General features: G+C 45.0%; 1 protein-coding gene across 2 annotated transcripts; it reads right to left on the bottom strand.

Moving 5' to 3' along the window:
• Nucleotides 1-440: 440 nt before the first annotated feature.
• LOC129544519 (ADP-ribosylation factor 2) lies at nt 441-18,771 on the bottom strand. Of its 2 annotated transcripts, XM_055408112.2 has the most exons (5): nt 18,645-18,771; nt 15,116-15,282; nt 11,578-11,688; nt 4,498-4,622; nt 444-2,232 (listed from the first exon to the last, which is right to left on the bottom strand). In XM_055408112.2, the coding sequence occupies exons 2-5, from the start codon at nt 15,261-15,263 to the stop codon at nt 2,071-2,073; spliced, it is 546 nt and encodes a 181-aa protein (XP_055264087.1). In that variant the 5' UTR covers nt 15,264-15,282; nt 18,645-18,771; the 3' UTR covers nt 444-2,070. The 2 variants fall into 2 exon arrangements, with proteins under 2 accessions (XP_088685307.1, XP_055264087.1); XM_088829181.1 differs by lacking the exon at nt 18,645-18,771 and having other exon boundaries at nt 441-2,232; nt 15,116-15,278.
• Between the last annotated feature and the right edge of the window lie 1,170 nt (nt 18,772-19,941).

Here is a 19,941-nt window from a genome sequence, read left to right as displayed (position 1 = left end):
AAATATCCTCAGGGAAACACCAGGCAAGAAAAACAAAGGTCTGAGACATTTCATCCTCACAACCCTATGAGGCAGGCATTATTATGCCCATTTAACAGTTAAGCAAATGGAGGCTCAGGGATAGGGAGGCAAAGAATGACAGGCCTGATGCCAGGCAGCTAGGGAGGACACAGGTGGGATGTGAATATGGCTTTCAGGGACTCAAGCCTTTGCTCACAGGCACTACACTGAAGTGCCTCCACTGATCCACTAACCATAAATCATCAGCTCCAAATTCAGAGAAAGGCCTCAGTAGTTCCAAGTATCATGGAAGGTAAGAATGAGGAGCACCGCTGAAGGCAGGAGGCCCCAGAGAGCACCCCGGGATGGTCTCCCTTTTGTACAAGTGTCCTGGGAGTTTTTAACAGCAAGTCTGCTGAGATGGAGTGGGGAAGGAATTTTAAAGACGCTCAAGACATCCGGAAGCACATGGCTATCCTCTCCTCCTTCCAAAGCAAGTCTTTATTGTCCAACCAATCAACAAGTGTTTGATGAGGCCCAGCACGGTACCGGGCACACGCACTAAGCATAAATACAAAAGTGTAAGACACACTCCCTGCCAATTTGAGGCACACAATCTAAATATTTCTCAGGACTTAAATGCATGGTTTAAAAATCAAATCTGGACTTTGTTGCCAGTACTTCAAGAACATTCTTTAAAGTCAATGTCTTAAGGAAAAACATTACACTCCACATTGATCACAGCATGAAATTTCTTCCGAGTCATAGCGACTTCGTGGTTATCAACAAGGTTTACTTTTGTTAAAATTCAGTTTACACTCTCCTCCTCTGTAATCTAAAATGAAGATTTTTTTTTTTTTTGGAAAAAGCAATTTTAAAAGGTAGTAGTGGAAGAGCTTAGGTACAAATTTGGACAACAGCAGCTGTCTGGACAAAACAGGTCTAGACTACTGAGCGAACCCAGCTCGTTTCCAGGCCATCGTTACCTCTATTTTGAGGACAACATACAGCACATTTCCATGTTAAGTCACGATTGTCAACCAGAAGAGGGAGTCTCAGTGCCATGGAGAGTGGCCTGGAAGAGACATCCTTCATGGCAAAATTTAGCACCAACCAACTTTGCTGCTGGGCGTCTTGTTGCCCAAATTTAACCCCTTGATTCTCTCACAAACTCTCAGAGCTCCCGGGTGTGTGGTTCTGGGAAGAGCAGCTAACCCAAACTGCAAGTTGGACTAACATACTGTACATGGTTCTGCTTCCATCTGGGGAGCCAAGTTCCTGCTTCAGGTGGAGAACATTTGGCGCAGAGCAGAGGAGTGGGAGCAGCAGCCTCGGAGAGGTGATGAGGAACACAAAGGTGTCACCCCTCCTTACCCCAGCCTGGTGCGTGGTGGGGCAGCCCCGGTAAAGAGCCTTGCCACGCGCTGGGTGCCCACCCCAAAGGGTCTCCATTTGGCAAATAAGAGTCAAAGGAAGGAAGGATTCGATGATTTTTCTAGTGTTACAGGGTCTAGTGTTATGAGTTTTTTTTTTCCTTCTCATAGAATAAGATCACTGATTTCTCTCAATAAAGTACATTAAACCAGGACCTCTGGGCTAGAAAATAACTTAAGTTCAGATCTGAACTTTATATCTGTGGTAAGCAAGGGCCTTTTAAATTTGAGCCTTCCTTTTTAACAAAAGGATGCCATAGTCTAACAGGATCCCCAGGTGTGCAGAGACCCCAGGCCTGGGCCAAGATCACACAAGTGAAGGCAGTCCATGGCCCATCCTCCCCCACTTTCCCATCACAAAGACCAGTCTGGCTCTCGGGCCTGGGGGAGCCCTTGGGACTCCCCCATGGACTGAAAAACTGGTCATCAAAGCTATTGAAATGGAAGGTAGTGCAGAAAACCTAACACTGGTTGTTCTTAACAGGTAAGACTGGTTTCCTCAGAGCGTGTATAAGGCACTATGAGAAAGCTGCTCCCACGCCCGGCCACACACCCACACTCGGCTCCTCACACACACACGCACACACAAGAGGCCAGCTGACTCTGCCATGACGCACGGGGAGCACGGCACCTCCCGTCACTTCTGGTTTTTGAGCTGGTTGGACAGCCAGTCCAGGCCTTCATAAAGCCCATCTCCACTGGTGGCACAAGTAGCCTGAATGTACCAGTTTCTCTGGCGGAGGGAATGTAAGCCAAGCTTGTCTGTTATCTCTGCTGCGTTCATAGCGTTGGGAAGATCCTTGGAAGAGAATATTCAGAAGTCAGTTCAGCAATGTTCCGTCCACGTAATGGAATACCATGCTCTTCCCAACACCTGCCCTTAACCCACAGTCTTATCTCTGGCCGCCTAGAGGCTCAGGCCTCAAGCTTTCAAATCGCCCTTAATTTTTCCTTCCCTCACTTTCTCTCCACTCTCATAGCTCCACGCTGGGAAAGCCCACTGGCTCTACCTGCAAAATATATTTAGAGTCTGACAGCTTCTTACTTGGATTACTGAAATTACTTTTGAGTTGGTCTCCCCGCTTCTGCTCTTTCTCCCCGAAAAGTCTACCCTCAACCTGGCGGTCAGTGAAGTTAGATCAAGTCGTTCTTCTATTAACACCCTGCAACAGCTCTGTCTCTCTCAGTGTAAGAGCCCAAGTTCTCAGGACACCCTGCAAGGTCTTTGTGCCCCCGTGACCCCTCCTGATCCTCCTGCTTCATTGTTTTAAATATAGCCCTCACCGCAAGTTTACTATATTACAAAATTGACTGACTTAGTATATTTATTACCTGCCTCCTGAAACCAGAATGCAAGTTTTACCATGGAAGGAATCTCTATCTTGTTCTCTGATGTATTCCTAGTGCCTAGAACTGTGTCTGGCATGTAGTAAGCTGAAGCCAAATTTGAATAAATTAGCATGAAAGAACAAGGCAGAGCTGAGGGACTTCCCTGGCAGTCCAATGGAGGGGTTACAGGTTTTGATCCCTGGTTGGGGAAATAAGATCCCACATGCCCCAAAGCGCGGCCGGAAAAAAAAAGAACAAAGTAGATCTAGGCAATGATTTGGAAGGACAAAGATATGCTAAGAAGCAGGTTGCAAAACAGAACACAGAATAAGCTCTGGAGAGAGATGTAAGAAATTTAACGATGTTTTTATCCTGAAAAATGGGGCTAGAATGTTTCACTCGATATTGTGAATTGTCTGCGGATCTATTCCCTGAACGTGTCCTGGTTCTATAATTAAAAAGAACAAATGTTTTCTTTTATCAAAGTCCATGTGTACTAATGAACCTCAAACTGCCATCCAATCTAATGGTGGGGTAATGGCCAAGTGAATGATGATGCCCCATCATTTAAAATAGTGCTTACAAAGAGCTAGATGACAAGAGAACACGCCTCTGATAAACCTGAAATGACAAAACAGGATGCAACCTTGTCAAAATGGTAAAATCTCAATTACATAACGAGTGTATTCGTGGAGGAGAAAGTAGGGGGAAATGCTTCAAAATGTGACTATTTATCTCAGGCCAGTTTTTCCACAGGATTCCACCTTCTTTTCCACCCTTACTTCAGCTTCTTGTCCTGAGGCTGGATGGCTCCACATCTTCCTCCTACACCCACTTTCACTGCTTTCTGTTATTTACATGGAAGCCGAGTTTCCTCAAGGACTGACCCCATATCATCCAATTTCATCTCCTCCTTTGCTGTCCTCCCACCCCACTCCACTCCACCCCAGCTGCACTGGCTGCCTTGTTCTTCCTGCAACAGTCTGGCTCCCTTCCTGAGGGCCTTCAGGGGTCATCTTTTTTTTTTTTTTAATTAAAATATAGTTGATGTACAATATAATATAGCTTACAGGTATATAATGATTCACAATTTTAAAAGTTATACTCCATTTATACTTATAAAATATAGGCTATATTCCCTGTTATACAACATGTGCTTATAGCTTATTTTTTAAATGGAGTGTAATTGCTTTACAAGTGTTAGTTTCTACTGTACAACGATGTGAATCAGCTGTATGTATACATATATGCCCTCCTTCCCACCCTCCCCCCACCCCACCTTCCTAAGTCATCAGAGTGCTGAGCTAAGCTCAGCTCCCTGTGCTACATGGCAGCTAGATGTCATCTGATCAGACATCCTCTTATCAGAGGGGCCCTCTGATCCTTATCCACACCTGCCCTACTCCCGTAACTCTCCCCAGACATAGGATATATCTGTACTGACTGACGCTCTACCCACTAGAATGCAAACTCCATGAACTCAGGGATTTCTGTCTGTCGGGTTCATTGCTGTATCACCAATACCCCAAACAATGCCTGGATCTTAGTGAATGCTCAGTGGATGTTTGCTGAGCGAGTAAACGAACATAAGACACAAGCTAAAAAGGAGGTGGAGGGGAAGGTTACGGGAGGGGCTGGCGAGAGGGAGGCAGGCAGCTAATTAAATATCTCTATTTTTAAAGCGAGCAGCTGGTAGTACTTTTCAGTCCCAGGATTCAGACAGTTAGTGACATACCTGTTTATTTACAAACACCAATAAGACCGCATCTCTGAGCTCGTCTTCGGCTAACATTCTGGTTAGTTCTTCTCGGGCTTCATTCACCCGCTCTCTGTCATTACTGTCGACCACGAAAATCAAACCTGAATGGAAAGCAGCAGCGTGTTAGTAATCTGAACCTGGGGAGGGTAGCTGTTCACACGTCCTGACAGCCTCTGCCTGCTTACGTGTGTGGTTTCACTGCAAGTAATCAATATGGAAGCATATATAGAATCTCCAGAGTTGAGAAGCCTGCTGGACACCCAAGCGGCCTTTTTCAGAGGCACCATGGCCAACAATAACGAGAATAGACAGAGAATACAGCCACTATGGAAAACAGCATGGAGATCCCTTAAAAACGACAAACAGAACTATGATATGACCCAGCAATCCCACTACTGGGCATAGACCCAGGGAAAACTGTAATTCAAAAAGACACACGTACCTCAATGTTGACTGCATTATTTACAATAGCCAGGACATGGAAACAACCTAAACGCTCATTAACCAAGAAATGGATAAAGAAGATGCAATACAGACATACAATGGAATATTACTCAGCCATAAAAAGGAACAAAATTGGCTCATTTGTAGAAACATGAACCTAGAAGCTGTCATAAAGAATGAAGTAAGTGAGAAAGAAAAACAAATACTGCACATTAATGCATATATGTGGAATTCAGAAAAATGGTATAGATGATCCTATTTGCAAGGCAGAAACAGACACAGATATAAAAAACAAATATATGGATACCAAGGGGGAAGAAGGGGGAGGAATTGGGAGATCTGGGGTTGACACATATACACTACTGATCCTATGTATAAAATAGATGACTAATGAGAACCTAATCTATAGCACAGGAAACTACTTAATGCACTGTGGTCACCTGAATGGGAAGGAAAACCCAAAGGGAGGGGATATAAGTGTATGTATACATTTTGCTGTTTAGCAGAAACTAATACAAGGTTGTAAAGCAACTACACTCCAATAAAAATTTTTAAAAGAATAAAGAGAGAAAAGGTTAGGCTCATGTTTAGTTACTTCATTTCTACATCATGCCTACATGATAAAGACCCAATAAAGATCTATGAACATCCAAGTGCAGACAGTCTTCCCCGGTTGGCAACGCTGTGTATGGAACACCCCTATGGGCCACAGGGTAACACACCCTAACCCCATGGGAAGAGGACGGCACAAGCCCTGTGTACCCTGTGTGCCTCCCACATTTCTTCCTTTGGCTGGTTCATCTGTAGCCTTCTGCTATACAATAAAACTGGAGCTGTAAGTGTAGCGATCTGAGTCCTGTGAATTGTTTTAATGAAGGCTGAGTCTGAAGGGGGAATTCCTTGGTAGTTAAGACTCCGGGTTTCCAATGCAGGGGGTCTGGGTTCAATCCTGGTCTGGGAACTAGATCCCACATGCCGAAACTAAGACCCATTGCAGCCAGTTAACAAACAAACAAAAAAAGAACCTGAGTGAACACTGGGAACTGCTAAATTTGTGAAGAGCTGAAAAAAATTGAGGGTGGTCTGGGGAGCCCTGAATTTGCAGCTGGCATCTGCAATGAGGGTGTCTTCTGTCCTTCACCTGTGAAGTATGGTCCAACCCCAGGCAATTGGTGTCAGAAATCTTTGCAGCATCCCACACTACAGCAGCAGAGAAATCCCAGGAAGCAAGAGAGGGGTCAAAGAATTGGGACTGCCACATTGTATCTAAGCAAAGGTGGCTGAAGCCTGCACAGACCTGGTCACTGCCACACTGGCTGGCGGAAAAGCTGGGGCCACAGGGTCTCCAGAGGTGGTGCCCAGGAGGAACTCAACACCAACCCACATATAGGATGGGGAAGATGCTCTGAGCAGTGGCCCATGTGACATTAATGTAACATGTAACATTAATGACACCATGTAACAACTGGGTGGTTAGCTGACAATAAGCCCTCTGGCAGACAAAAATAGGAAGTGGCTGCCAGAAGAACTACTTAATAATAGTGACCCCAGGCTATATCAACAGAAGAGAGAGCAGCTCAGTCTCTAAAATATGGGCAACAAAAAGCCTAGGCTACAGTGCATCAGTCAGAACATCCTGGGTGTTATTACGTGGTCGGTGCTGACCCCACACTCTAAGACACAGAAGAACTGGAAGGGCAAAGACTGACACAGATGGCAAAGGAATCAGATACAATGTCGTACAAAAAACAATTTATATAACTGGGAGTACTTTGCCTAGAGAAAAGACTCACCGAGGGGACTGATGGCTGTCTTCAAACATCTAAAAGCTATGACATACAGAGGTTCAACTTGTTGGAAGTGGAAGGAAGATCAGTGGGTACAACTCCAGGAGGTTGAGGTGATAAACAGTCAACAGGGGACTTCCCTAGTGGTCTAGCGGTGAAGAATCTGCCTTGCAATTCTGGGGATTCAGGTTCAATCCCTGGTTGAGGAACTAAGATCCCACATGCTGCGGAGCAACGAAGCTCTCGTGCCACGACTAGAGAGAATGAAGGACCCACGTGATGGAACGAAGATCCCATAAGCTGCAACTAAGACCTGATGCAGCCAAAGAAGTAAATAAATTTTTAAAAATTTAAAAAAAAAGAAAGTTAACAGCACTGCAGTTGCCGTGGGCCGCCTCAAGAGGCCTGCCCCTCACTGGAGATACTTGTGAGCAGCTTCAGTGGCCACTTGCAGGAGCCCACAGAAGGGACTTTGCTGGCGGGAAAAGGGTAGTAGGATGAGATGACCTCCGGGTTCCTTCTCACAGTGAGACCTCACCACTGTGTCATGGAGGGAAAACTTGTGCTGGCCCTCGGCCCTTTCCACACCCCCGACACCCCCATGCTTTCCAGGCCCACCCAACAGCTGCCTGACCAGCAGCCCGGTAACAGCCCACTCCAGCAGACAGGAGCGCCCACAGCTTCTGACTGTCTAGAGCTTATATGAGAGTCAAAGTCATGTCTGTTACGTCACATCAGACCCACAAAATGCAGAATGTTCAAAACTCCCCCCAAAGACTTGATAGGCTGCCAGTAAGTCTCTGGACTCCAATCATAGCTGAGCAAAGGCAGTTTTCCTGAACTCTTAGGAGACCCTTAGCCTTCCATGCAAAACTGACAGGGCAGAAGCTGACATATGATCTGTTAGCCATTCCTAATAAAAAATAAAGGTTTATAAATATTAGGTCCCATTTTATACTCTTTTTATTTAGATCCTTGTGTGAGAAACAAAAGAACCCAGCACCAGACTGACTACACTTCCGAACTAAGAAAACCTAAAAAAAGGTAAAATTGCCAATGAATAGTGTGCTGTGATTTGTTTTTAGAAGTGGGTAGAAATAAGTGTCCACAGCTGCCTGTATACCCATAAAATATCTTTGGACGGATAAACAAGAAATAAAAATGGGAAGAGGAACCGGGTGGTTTAGGGGCAGGAATGAGGTGGTGACTCTGCACTGCATACTTTCACTTCTTTAAATTTTAAACCATATAAATACATTGCTATTTAGCAAATTAAAATAACTGAACCTAAATCAAGGAGAAAAATCTTTCCACATCGCAACTAATGGCCTATCTAATGAACTATTTTATGCCTTCTCTAAGAAAATCCACCTGCCAATGCAGGAGACACAAGCGACACGCGTTCAATCCCTGTGTCGGGAAGATCCCCTGGAGCAGGAAATGGCAACCCACTTCAGTATTCTTGCCTGGGGAATTCCATGGACAGAGAAGCCTGGTTGGCCCCAGTCCATGGGATCACAGAGTTGGACATGACTGAGCACACATATGATACATCAACTAAGAAATCCCGTAAAATAGTTCACATTCCAATCTACACCTAGTTAACTATCTTAATTGAGAGCTAAGCTATCATTAAGTCTGTTCTGCTCAACATACTGATGAAGAAGAAAATTTAAAATAAAAAGGACAGCCTGTCTGTTGCAAAGGTACAGGAAAAATAAGGGCAACATCTAAGATTACTAGTGGCTGCAATGTTTGGACCCACCAAACAGAAAATCCATTCTTCAAAGAGGCCCCATTTGCTTATTTCATGAAGAGTCCAAACCACTCACTTTAAGGTCCTAGAATATAGCCAGTTCCCTACCATCAAAGCAATAGCTATTGAAAATCAATAAAATCAATTAAAATTTATAGCTTGCTATAAATAGAAGATTGAAAATAAAAAGGCATTTCTACTTGGTGACTGTGTGACAACTCTTAAAAGGGTAGGAGAAGGGAACTCTTCACAGAATGAGGACATGAAACCTCTAGTATTTTGGACTCTGGATAGTTAATTTTATGTGTCGACTGGACTGGGCCACAGGGTGCCCAGACCTTTGGTCAAATGGTATTCTGGGTGTGTCTGTGAGTGTGTTTCTGGATGAGACTAACATGTGAATCAGTACACTGAGTGGGCTTCCCAGGTGGCTCGGTAGTGAAGAATCTGCCTGCCAATGTAGGATACATGGGTTCAATCCCTAGGTCAGAAGATCCCCCGGAGAGAGGCAACCAGCTTCAGTATTCTTGCTTGGGAAATCTCAAGGATAAAGAAGCCTGGCAGGCTATAGTCTATGGGGGTTGCAAAAGAATTGGACACAATTTAGTAACTGAACGACAAGTAAGTGTCAAAACGTATACTGTCTGCAACAGACTGAAGCCTAAGACATAAAAATCTAAAAGTCATCAGGGAAGAATTCCATGCCTGGAGAATTCCATGCACAGAGGAGCTTGGCAGGCTACAGACCACAGAGTCACAGAGAGTCGGACACAACTGAGTGACTAACACCAACATCATGGAAGGCTGCTAGGGTCATCAAACTGTTTCTTCGAAAATCAATAAAGGGAAAGAATTGTATCTTTTTCCTGCCTTTCTTATATAAACTATATTTCAGAGAAACCAAATATTTGATAAAAGAATTCTTTATTTAGAAGGATTTCAGCTAATAAATGCAGATGGAAAGACAAAAAACAGTGGAGGGATAAACTGCTGTAGAATAAGAGACTAGAGAGACATGACAATGAAACGCAATGTGTGAACTTTGATTCCCGATGCAAATAAGTCAAACGTGGAACTGGAGAAATCTGAACAAGGGCTGGGTAAAACTGAAGTCGCTCAGGCGTGTCCGTTTGTGACCCCATGGACTACAGCCTGCCAGGCTCCTCCACCCATGGGATTTTCCAGGCAAGAATACTGGAGTGGGCTGCCATTTCCTTCTCCAGGGGAATCTTCCCGACCCAGGGATTGAATCCCAGTCTCCTGCATTGCAGGCAGACCGGACTCTTGACCGTCTGAGCCACCAGAGAATCCCCTAAGAGCTGGGTACCAGACAGTAAAGAAAGGATACTAATTTTGGAAGTGGGATAATGCATGGAGATTCAGTCTTTTAAAAAAAGCTTTAGGGACTTCTATTGTGGGCCAGTAGCTAAGATTCCCTGCTCCCAATGCAGGGGGACTGGGTTTGATCCCTGGTCATGGAATTAGATCCCATGTGCCGCAATGAAGAGTTTGCATGCTGCAACTGAAGATCCTGTGGGCCGCAGGAAGACCTGGCTCAGCCAAATAAATATTGAAATAAAAAAGTTTTATCAATTTAAAATAAACACTGAAGGATGATGAGCAAGAGGCATCATTTGCTATAATGTACTCTGGGCTGTGAGAGTTGGACTGTGAAGAAAGCTGATTGCTGAAGAATTGATGCTTTTGAACTGTGGTGCTGGAGAAGACTCTTGAGAGTCCCTTGGACTGCAAGGAGATCCAACCAATCCATTCTAAAGGAGATCAATCCTGGGTGTTCATTGGAAGGACGGATGCTAAAGCTGAAACTGCAATACTCTGGCCACCTCATGTGACGAGTTGACTCATTGGAAAAGACTTTGATGCTAGGAAAGGTTGGGGGCGGGAGGAGAAGGGGATGACAGAGAATGAGATGGCTGGATGGCATCACCGACTCTGTGGACATGAGTTTGAGTGAACTCCGGGAGTTGGACAGGGAGGCCTGGCGTGCTGTGATTCATGGAGTCGCGGAGAGTCGGACACGACTGAGCGACTGAACTGAACTGAACTCTGGGCAAAATGCCGATAACTTTTGAAGCTGGGTAACGGGTACATGGGGATGCCACTAACAAAAGTGAAAAAAGAAAAGATAAATGCACTATTCTGAGGAAAGACATTCTAAATCTATAGGTTGAAGGCAGTAACTACAAAGTGTTAAAGGTCATCACTAAAATAATGATATACAATATAAAGGGGCAGTCGACCAGGGTAATTGGACTGAAAAGACTGACAAATATGGGTCATTACTATGAAACATATGCACTGAAAACACCCACCATCAGCAGTAGAATTTTCAAAATGAAAAGACTCCAAGTAAATTCTGAAATGAGTATGTGGATGCCAGATGGTTTGAGAATGAGGGTGTAAAAACTATCTGAACAGATTATGGATCTCTGGAAAGGCAATATCTATAAGGTTATCCAACATATAATCAATGGAAAAACTCAGAGAGACTGACGTGGGACGCATTAAAACGCCAACGTTTAAAAATCCAGTAATAAGGAAACAAGGCAATGATCTAGGATATTCGTGCCTGTTCATGTACCTGTATAGTAACAGGGAAGCTGGGAGGGACTATGGCCACACAGGATGCTGGGTTTGGGGGTTCCAACCATCGCTGTCTATCTCTTTCTCTACTTAGGCATGATTTTTCAGATATTCTCAACTGGCTTAAAGGAGTTCACAGAATTCAAATTCTTTAAAAATTGGTACTTCATCTAAGGCACTTTCAATTAACCAAAAGATGGAACGCATCAGGACAACCATTTTACAACTGTTCTGGATTAAGAGGAGATGCCTGTGTAAAGCATTAAAGCCCAAGTATTTTTTCAAAGAAGGCAAGGACCACTTCTCAAAAAAAACCTCCCCAGTAAATTTAAGTGGGTCATCGAAAGAGAAGGAATGACTGACAGTCCAAACAGAGCAGAGTGCCACAAGGTTTTGCTTCAAGTACACATCTTTAGATGCGTTTAACAGAAATGGTTGCAAGGAGAGGAACTGGATAATCTCTACCTTGTGTGTTCTGGAAATAATGTCGCCACAGAGGTCTGATTTTGTCCTGGCCGCCGACATCCCAGACTGTGAAGCTGATGTTTTTATATTCTACTGTCTCCACGTTGAAACCTACACGAGGAAGATGGGGAAAGTGTTTAATGCAGACTTTTGCTGGCTCAACAATTCAAAATAATTTCAGCGAACATTTGGACAGTATTTTTCGTTTATGAAGCAGCTTGCCGTTAAAGGTCTACAGCTTACACAACAGAACGTGGTAAGTCAGCTTGGTCTCCGTGCATCATGACAGGTGTCTCCCACCTGACACCTCCTCTCCCTCTCCCTCTCCCAGCAGCTCTTCCAGCAGACTTCAGAGCAAACAGAAGCCATTGAAAGGGCTGCTTTCTGCCTCCCACCACACACCACAGAAACCCACCGACCTCTTCATCCACACTTCTCTCCCTCCCTCCTGGAACAAGGAAGCAGCTAATGCTGATTCCATCCACCCATGTGCTGGATCCGGTCCACCCATGCTGTCTGGAACCTTCCACTATTGCTCTTCTCTGGCCCATTCGAAATCTCCAACCTGTTCTCCTCAGCAGGCTTAGGTCTTTTACATCCTTCAAAGAAACCCTTCCTTGACTCCGCGTCTTCACCTGCAACCATCCCGTTCTCCCTTTTAAAGTCAAACTTTGTCATCCCTTACCCATTACACCTTAGTTCTGCTTCACCACGCTTCATGGTTTCACCGAGGTCAGCGAGGTTGAGAAATCCATCAACAACTCTCCAGTTCTTACATAACTTGATTTTATATCTGACACTACTGTTCATTCCCTCCTTGAAACTCTTCCCTGGCTTCCCATTTTCCTTCTGTTTCTCTGGCTGTACCTTCTCAATCTCCTTAGTGAGCTCAGCCACGTTTGACTGGTCTTCGAATGATCAGCATCCTTTACAGAGAACTGTTGCACATAACCTAATCATCCATCAGTGGAAATTTGTTAAACATAGAGCCACATACTATTTAGTTACTAAAACTGGATGTTTATCTGTATTGGTTATTATTTAGAACATGGCTTACAACAATGATTCTCCCCCCTCCCCAACTCAGTAGGTTGCCTGGGCTTCCTCTTGCAGAGGCATTCAGCTGTTGAGTCCTTTGGGGGGTAGGCTGGACTTCTCTTCTCCAGGTGATCTTTTTATTTTCAAGCAGCACTGAGCTCCCTCATGTGGTGGTGGTAGTTTTCCAAAAGGGCAAACCCCAAGGCCCAAGCACTTATCCAATCTCTGTGTGAACCACATTTGCTGATGTGCCCTTGGCCAAAGCATGTCATATGGCCATGCCCAGTATCACTGTGGAAGGGGACTGTGCAGGGGTGTGGCTACTGAGGGGCATGATTCATTGGGGGCCACTAGTTCAAAGATCTACCGCAAGACTGGTATTCAATCCACTCACCAAATGTTTACTGGACATCCACTATGTGCCAGGCATTTTGCTAGGGACTTGAGAACAGTGGTGAGCAAGGCAGACATGATTCCTGCTCTTATTTACACTTTTCCTTGGAAGAGAGGCAGTGAGTGAGCAATGACAAATGTGCTGAGAGTTACTCAGAAGTTCAGGTTGCTATGGAAACTTACAACAGGGGAAAAACCATCCAAGGGATCAGAAAAGGCATCCCTGAGAAATGATGCTTAAACTGAGACTGAAAGAATAAGTTGGCATTTAGCTACATAAGCGGTGGGCTGGGGTGGGGGGGGTTGTGGGTGGTAAGGAAGATGGTAGGAAAGCATTCCACAGGGAGGTAATGACATAGAAGAGAAACAAAGATGCTGTGTAAAGCAAGAGTAAGCTGGAAAACAGCACGCATATGACTTCACAGATATTCACCAGGACTTCCCTGGTGGTGATAGGGTAACACACAGGGAGGCCAGAGATCCCCATGCGGCAGGAGGAAATAAACTTTAAGTGGCAGATGTTTTTTTTCCTTCTCTGTTGATGAAACTGGTTCTGCCTAAGACTAACCATTTTTTTCTTTTCTCAAACCTTGGGTTGATAATGGCTCAACAAACCAGTATTAATGTCAATTGTTTTATGACTGGGGATGACATACCTTTTGCTGTGCTATCTCAAAAATGCATATTGTGTGACAGGGGCCTGGTGAAACTCCCTCAGCCTTGAGGTGTCTCTCTTATCTGATTAGAAGCTCACCAACAGACATAAAACGCCTTGCTAAAAACTAGCAAGGGGGCACTCTTTTTGATGTCTATGTCAGAAGCTTTCCCTATCTCTGTTATACCTTAATAAAACTTTGCTACATAAAAGGCTCCAAGTAGTCAAGCCTTGTCTCTGATCCCGGATTGAAATCCTCTCCTCTGGAGGTCACGAATCCTGGCATAACACACGGCTTGCAGTAGCAACCTTTCAGTGGTCTATAGGTTAAGAATCCACCTGCCAATGCAAGGGTCATGGGTTTGTTCCTTGGTCTGGGATGATCCCACATGTCTTGGAGCAACTAAGCCCACGTGCCACAACTACGAAGCCCATGCTTCAGAGCCTGTGCTCCACAACAAGAGAAGCCGCTGCAGTAGAGAGTAGCCCCCGCTTGTTGCAACTAGAATGTGCTCAGCAATGAATTCCCAGTGCAGCTAAAAATAAATTAAAAAAAAAAAAAGATATTCACCAAAATCACAGGTTTTTTTTTTAACATTTGTTTATATTTTTTCTGTATGTATGACATTACAGAAGGATGAATTATTTTTATGAAAGGAGAAAAACAAGTAATTATCCTGTTTTCTTTTTGGACTAGTAACATTTTTTAAAGCTATGGGTATGAGCACTTTCTCTGTTTGGTTTCCTCCTCGTTTAAATGTTGCAATCTGTGAAGTTGCTCAATTGGTTCCTGTGCCTAATCCAACTTTCAGAACACTACTGACATTCACATGCCCCCCTGGGGAGCCCATTCTCACTCAGGAGTTTGGATTTAGAGGCAGCTCAGGAGGCATAGACTAAGTTCTGCCAAAACTGCCTTTGCAAAAGCTGTAAATGGCCGACAAAACACAGAGCTGGTTTGCAGGAATAACTACACCATCAGATTGCCCTCCAGCAACGGAACAAATCAGATTCATCAGTGGACCACCACCTCAAGTAGCTGGTGTGAGCCAAAGTGAAGGAGAAAAAAAACCATGCTATGTCCTTCTCTTTTTTCCACACTACATCTTTAAACGCCAGGAACATACTTGGCGTGGAGAGATGTTTCCACTTGGAAAAAGCCCCTGGAAGAAAGATTGATTTTAATCATCATTATCTTTTCCTTTTTTTGGGTCAAGTCGATAGGGTTAAAGTTGTTCCACCTAAATCTGTTTGTATGACTCTCCTATAAACCTAGCAATGTGCCAGAGATACCAAGAAGCAATTAGGAAATTGTATATTACCCGGTTTTGGCCTCAAGAAGTTTATGAGGCGGACAAGATTCTCCAAAGTAAAAATTCAGCAACATAAGAAGCTTGTAAAAGCACAACATACTGCAGTGTACACTGGTCCTGTCACAGGCCGTTAACATACCTATTGTAGGGATGGTTGTCACAATCTCTCCCAGCTTCAGTTTGTACAAGATGGTGGTTTTTCCAGCGGCATCCAAACCCACCATAAGAATCCGCATCTCCTTTTTCCCAAAGAGACTTTTAAACAATTTTTCAAAAACGTTCCCCATTGTTACTGAATTCTGTGACCTGAAGGAAAAGAAAGGCAAGTAATGGTTCTTTGCAGAGATATGGACACATAAATACAAGACATATACATGAAATACAAGCCTCCACTGGAGGTGGCTCCTAGCAAAACTTGAACAATTTCAAGTAGAGTTTGGCTAGGAAGGAGCCGAGTATCTTGTTTTCATAGGGGAAACTCAACTAAGCCTTCTGATGCCTTGCCAAATAATTCTCTTTTCCACTGCAGCATCCAAGTGGGGTATGGGAAGCCCAGTCTCAACGGCGGCAGGCTTTCGTCACCCTAAGTATGGAAGCAATGCCACCACAGATACAACTGATACTTCTGAAATGAGAACTTATGAAGCGGAGAACCAGTCTATTCTACACACTGTGAGGCAAACTCCTTCAGGCAGGTTAGATAGCAACACCTCTTAGAAAAGTAACAGTTGCCTCTGGCCAGTATCAAGACCCAAAAAAGAACCTAAAAAATTTCAGAGGCTGAGGAAATAACAGCACTGGGAAACTACATGGCTAACAAAAAAATTAACCAGTAAAGACTGGGGGAGAGACCACAGCACCCAGTGTTAACCATCACCTCACTTTTGTCTAAATTACATTTTCTTTATTTATTGGAGTATAGTTGCTTTAGAACATTGCATTAGTTCCTGCTGTACAACAACAGTATATATGCACACATATATTCCCCCCTCTAAAGCCTCGCTCCATCCCCCATGCCATCCCTCTCTGTCATCACACAGCACCAAGCTGAGCTCCCTGTGCTTTACAGCAACTTCCCACTAGCTATCTATTTTACACATGGTAGTATACATATGTCATTTCAACCTCGCAACTGGCTCCACCCTCCCCTTCCCTGTGTGCACGTCCGTTCTCTAAATCTGTGTCTCTATTCCTGCCCTGCAAATAGATTCATCTGTACCGTTTTTCTAGATTCTACATATATGCATTAATTTACAATATTTGTTTTTTTGCTCTTTCTGATTTACATAACTCCGTATAACACTCTAGGTACATCCATATCACTATAAATGACCCAATTTCATTCACTTTTATGGCTGAGTGATATTCTATTGTATACATGTACCGTAGCTTCTTTATCTATTCATCTGTCAATTGACATTTAGGTTGCTTCCATGTCCTAGCTATTGTAAACAGGGCTGCAATGAACATCGGGGGAAGACGTGTCTTTTTCAATTATGGTTTTCTCAGGGTATATGCCCAGCAGCAGGATTGCTAGATCATATGGTAGCTTTGTTTTTATTTTTTTAAGGAACCTCCATACTGTTCTTCATAGTGGCTGTAGCAATTTATATTCCCACCAACAGGATCAACTTACTGTTAATTATTAGCTTTTGGAACATAATTTCAGTTCAGTTCAGTTGCTCAGTCGTGTCCGACTCTTTGCGACTCCATGAATCACAGCACGCCAGGCCTCCCTGTCCATCACCAACTCCCGGAGTTCACTCAAACTCATGTCCATCGAGTCGGTGATGCCATCCAGCCATCTCATTCTCTGTTGCCCCCTTCTCCTCCTGCCCCCAATCCCTCCCAGAATCAGAGTCTTTTCCAATGAGTCAACTCTTCGCATGAGGTGGCCAAAGTATTGGAGTTTCAGCTTTAGCATCAGTTCTTCATAGATATAAACATACATGATAACAATTCAGTGAAATGTCATGAACCAAATCAAAAAAAGATGATTATCATCGACCCAGATCTCCGTGTGCACATTCCCAACTATCACTCCTCCAAAGATAATCACAATAATCAACCCTGATTATTCAAAGGAAGGACTGATGCTGAAGTTGAAACTCCAATACTTTGGCCACCTGATGCGAAGAGCTGACTGGTTGGAAAAAGACCCTGATGCTGGGAAAGATTGAGGGCAGGAGGAGAAGGGGGCAACAAAGCATGAGATGGTTGGAAGGCATCACGGACTCAGTGGACATGAGTTTGAGCAAGCTCTGGGAGACACTGAAGAACAGGGAAGCCTAGCGTGCTGCAGTCCATGGGTTCAAAAAGAATCAAGACATGACTTAGCTACTGAACAACAACATATTGACATATAACTGCACAAATGTTCAATATTTTATTTTTCAGTAGAATACATGAGAGAAGGCAACAGTCAAGACAAATTTGTTGTTCAGATTAGCTTTGCAGAAATTTATATCTTTAATTTCAACAGATCAGCCTATTTGAAGTGTGGGCTTGACATTCTAATTACAGACTTAAAAGTAGTACTGTCCAATACTGTAAAGCAATTATCCTCCAATAAAAAGTAGTACTGACTACAACTCTAACCTTGTTACTGAAGTCTATAAAGATTCTTCAAAGAAAAATAAAAAATCCTTGTTTCTCTTTAAACTGCTAATTATAGGAAAATTTTACTCCTTGGCAGAGCAGAGGTGAGAGGGAACAAGGACAGTCCATCTCCCATTCATCAGGACCCTAGGGACCTCAGAGGTGAGGTCACCAAATTCCAGTGGCCCCACCTCTGAAATTTAGCCGTGTCCTACAGTTGCTAAACTTCATGGATGATGTCCAAGCACACATTTAATCCTAAGATATGAGAAAATGAGCAGAGTATTTCACCTGAACAAAAATTAGATACAGGGAAACTGCTACAAAGAATGATGATAAATGCTTTAGTTATTCATAGGAGGTCATATAGAAAGCATACAGAAGTCCAATGCATTGCAGCACTCAAAATCATGTGGGCGACAAAATGAAAAATTCCTTGTCTTTGTTTTAGAGAAAAAGACAAATCTCACGGATGAGAAAAACCGTGAGGAACATTGTGCGGAAGGGGAGGTACGTTTAAGATGTCCTGTGAAGTAAACACTCGATTCCTCCTCCCAACAGCACAGTACACATCCCAGCTTCAGAGGCCCAAAGCCCGCTGCGCTGCTAGAGACCCTCTGGAAGACGCCGCCGACCCCGGCGCCTCTGGCACGCCCGCCTTCCTCTAACACAGGCACCAAGTGTCCATCAGGGAGAACTGCGGGGAGATCTCCAGGACACGAACCAGAGCGGGTGGCCAAGTGGGCGTGCGCAGCCGGCGGGCACGCGCGCTGGGTCCCCCCGGGGAACGCGTCCGAGTGTCCTTTCTGCCCGGCTGCCAGGCCGCTTCCTCTCGACCTGCGGGCCCCCGAGAAAGCGGAGGCCCCCCACCCCCACCCCCCGCCCCGCAGCGGACTAGCCAAGCCTCCAGAGTCCCGCAGCCCCTGCCCTACAGAGGGCGGAGAAGAGACAGGGAAACCCACCCGTTTCTGCAGGCCCCCCGCTGCTCTCCAACCTCCCTTTCTCTGAAGCTGCGAGAACCCAGCCTGCCCTTGAGTGCCCCAACCCTCTCGCCCCAGCGCACGACTCACCAATCGCCCAACTGACCACCGGTACCAATACCACTCCCTTTAGGGCTTCTGATCCCCTATGTAAAATGGCGACAGGATAGGGGCGGGAACAGTAGCCAACCAATCACCCACCGCTTCTTGGAGCTTTTGTACCAATGAGTTCCAAGTATCATGAGTGACAACAAGTCTGGCCAATATAAAGGACAATAAAAGCCTGGGAGGGAGGAGGCCCGCCCCTTGCGACCTAGGCGACGGCACGAAGCTCTGGAAATGCCGGTTTCATCTTCCAATGACAGCTCACCGCGTCCCGGCGAGGCACGCCCATGTGCCCCGCCCCAAGGCTGCGCGCGACCAATCAAAAAAGTAAAAAGATTTCCGAGTTGCTCCGCCAATCAGCTCGAAAAAACTCCACGGATTGAATTAACCCCGGGAGCATTCGGACCAACTGGGTGGGGCATGTGGGCGGGGCCACGCTCACAGCGATATTTAAGGAAATTTGCCCGGGTTGAGCTAAAAGTAGAAACTAGCTTGAGGCCGCGTTCTGTGTGGGAAACGTCCAGTCATCGGCTCCGAACGTAGGAGTATTTCCTGTTCAGTCTGAAGCTCAACAGTCGCCTTGATTTTGAACAGATTTTCAACAGTTGGGGAAAATACTAGCCACCTGGACCTTCCTTCAAACGCACAGAACCGGAGTCCTCACATCCTGAGAAATACAGTCTATAACTCAGCCCCCAGTGCCATCTTGTTTCACTAATGCCCGTAAATAGTCGCTACAAGTCAGACAAGACTGAGTGACTTCACTTTTACTTTTCATTTTCACACATTGGAGAAGGAAATGGCAACCCACTCCAGTGTTCTTGCCTGGAGAATCCCAGGGACGGGGGAGCCTAGTGGGCTGCCGTCGATGGGGTCGCACAGAGTCGGACACGACTGAAGTGACTTAGCAGCAGCAGCAGCAGCAGCAATGGGGTGTTCCGGAGAAGGCAATGGTAATCCACTCCAGTGCTCTTGCCTGGAAAATCCCATGGATGGAGGAGCCTGGTGGGCTGCAGTCCATGGGGTCGCTAGGGGTCGGACACGACTGAGCGACTTCACTTTTAATTTTCACTTTCACACATTGGAGAAGGAACTGGCAACCCACTCCAGTGTTCTTGCCTGGAGAATCCCAGGGACGGGGGAACCTGGTGGGCTTCCGTCTATGGGGTCACACAGAGTTGGACACGACTGAAGTGACTTAGCAGCAGCAGCAGCAATGGGGTGTTCATTGGAAGGACTGATACTAAAGCTGAAACTCCAATACTTTGGCCACCTCATGCAA

The sequence above is a fragment of the Moschus berezovskii genome, chromosome 20 (genome assembly GCF_049115385.1).
Source record: "Moschus berezovskii isolate FMDL1 chromosome 20, NW_MosBer_1.0, whole genome shotgun sequence".
In the NCBI taxonomy this organism is placed as follows: Eukaryota; Metazoa; Chordata; class Mammalia; order Artiodactyla; family Moschidae; genus Moschus; species Moschus berezovskii.
This window is presented reverse-complemented; position numbering and strand designations above follow the sequence as displayed.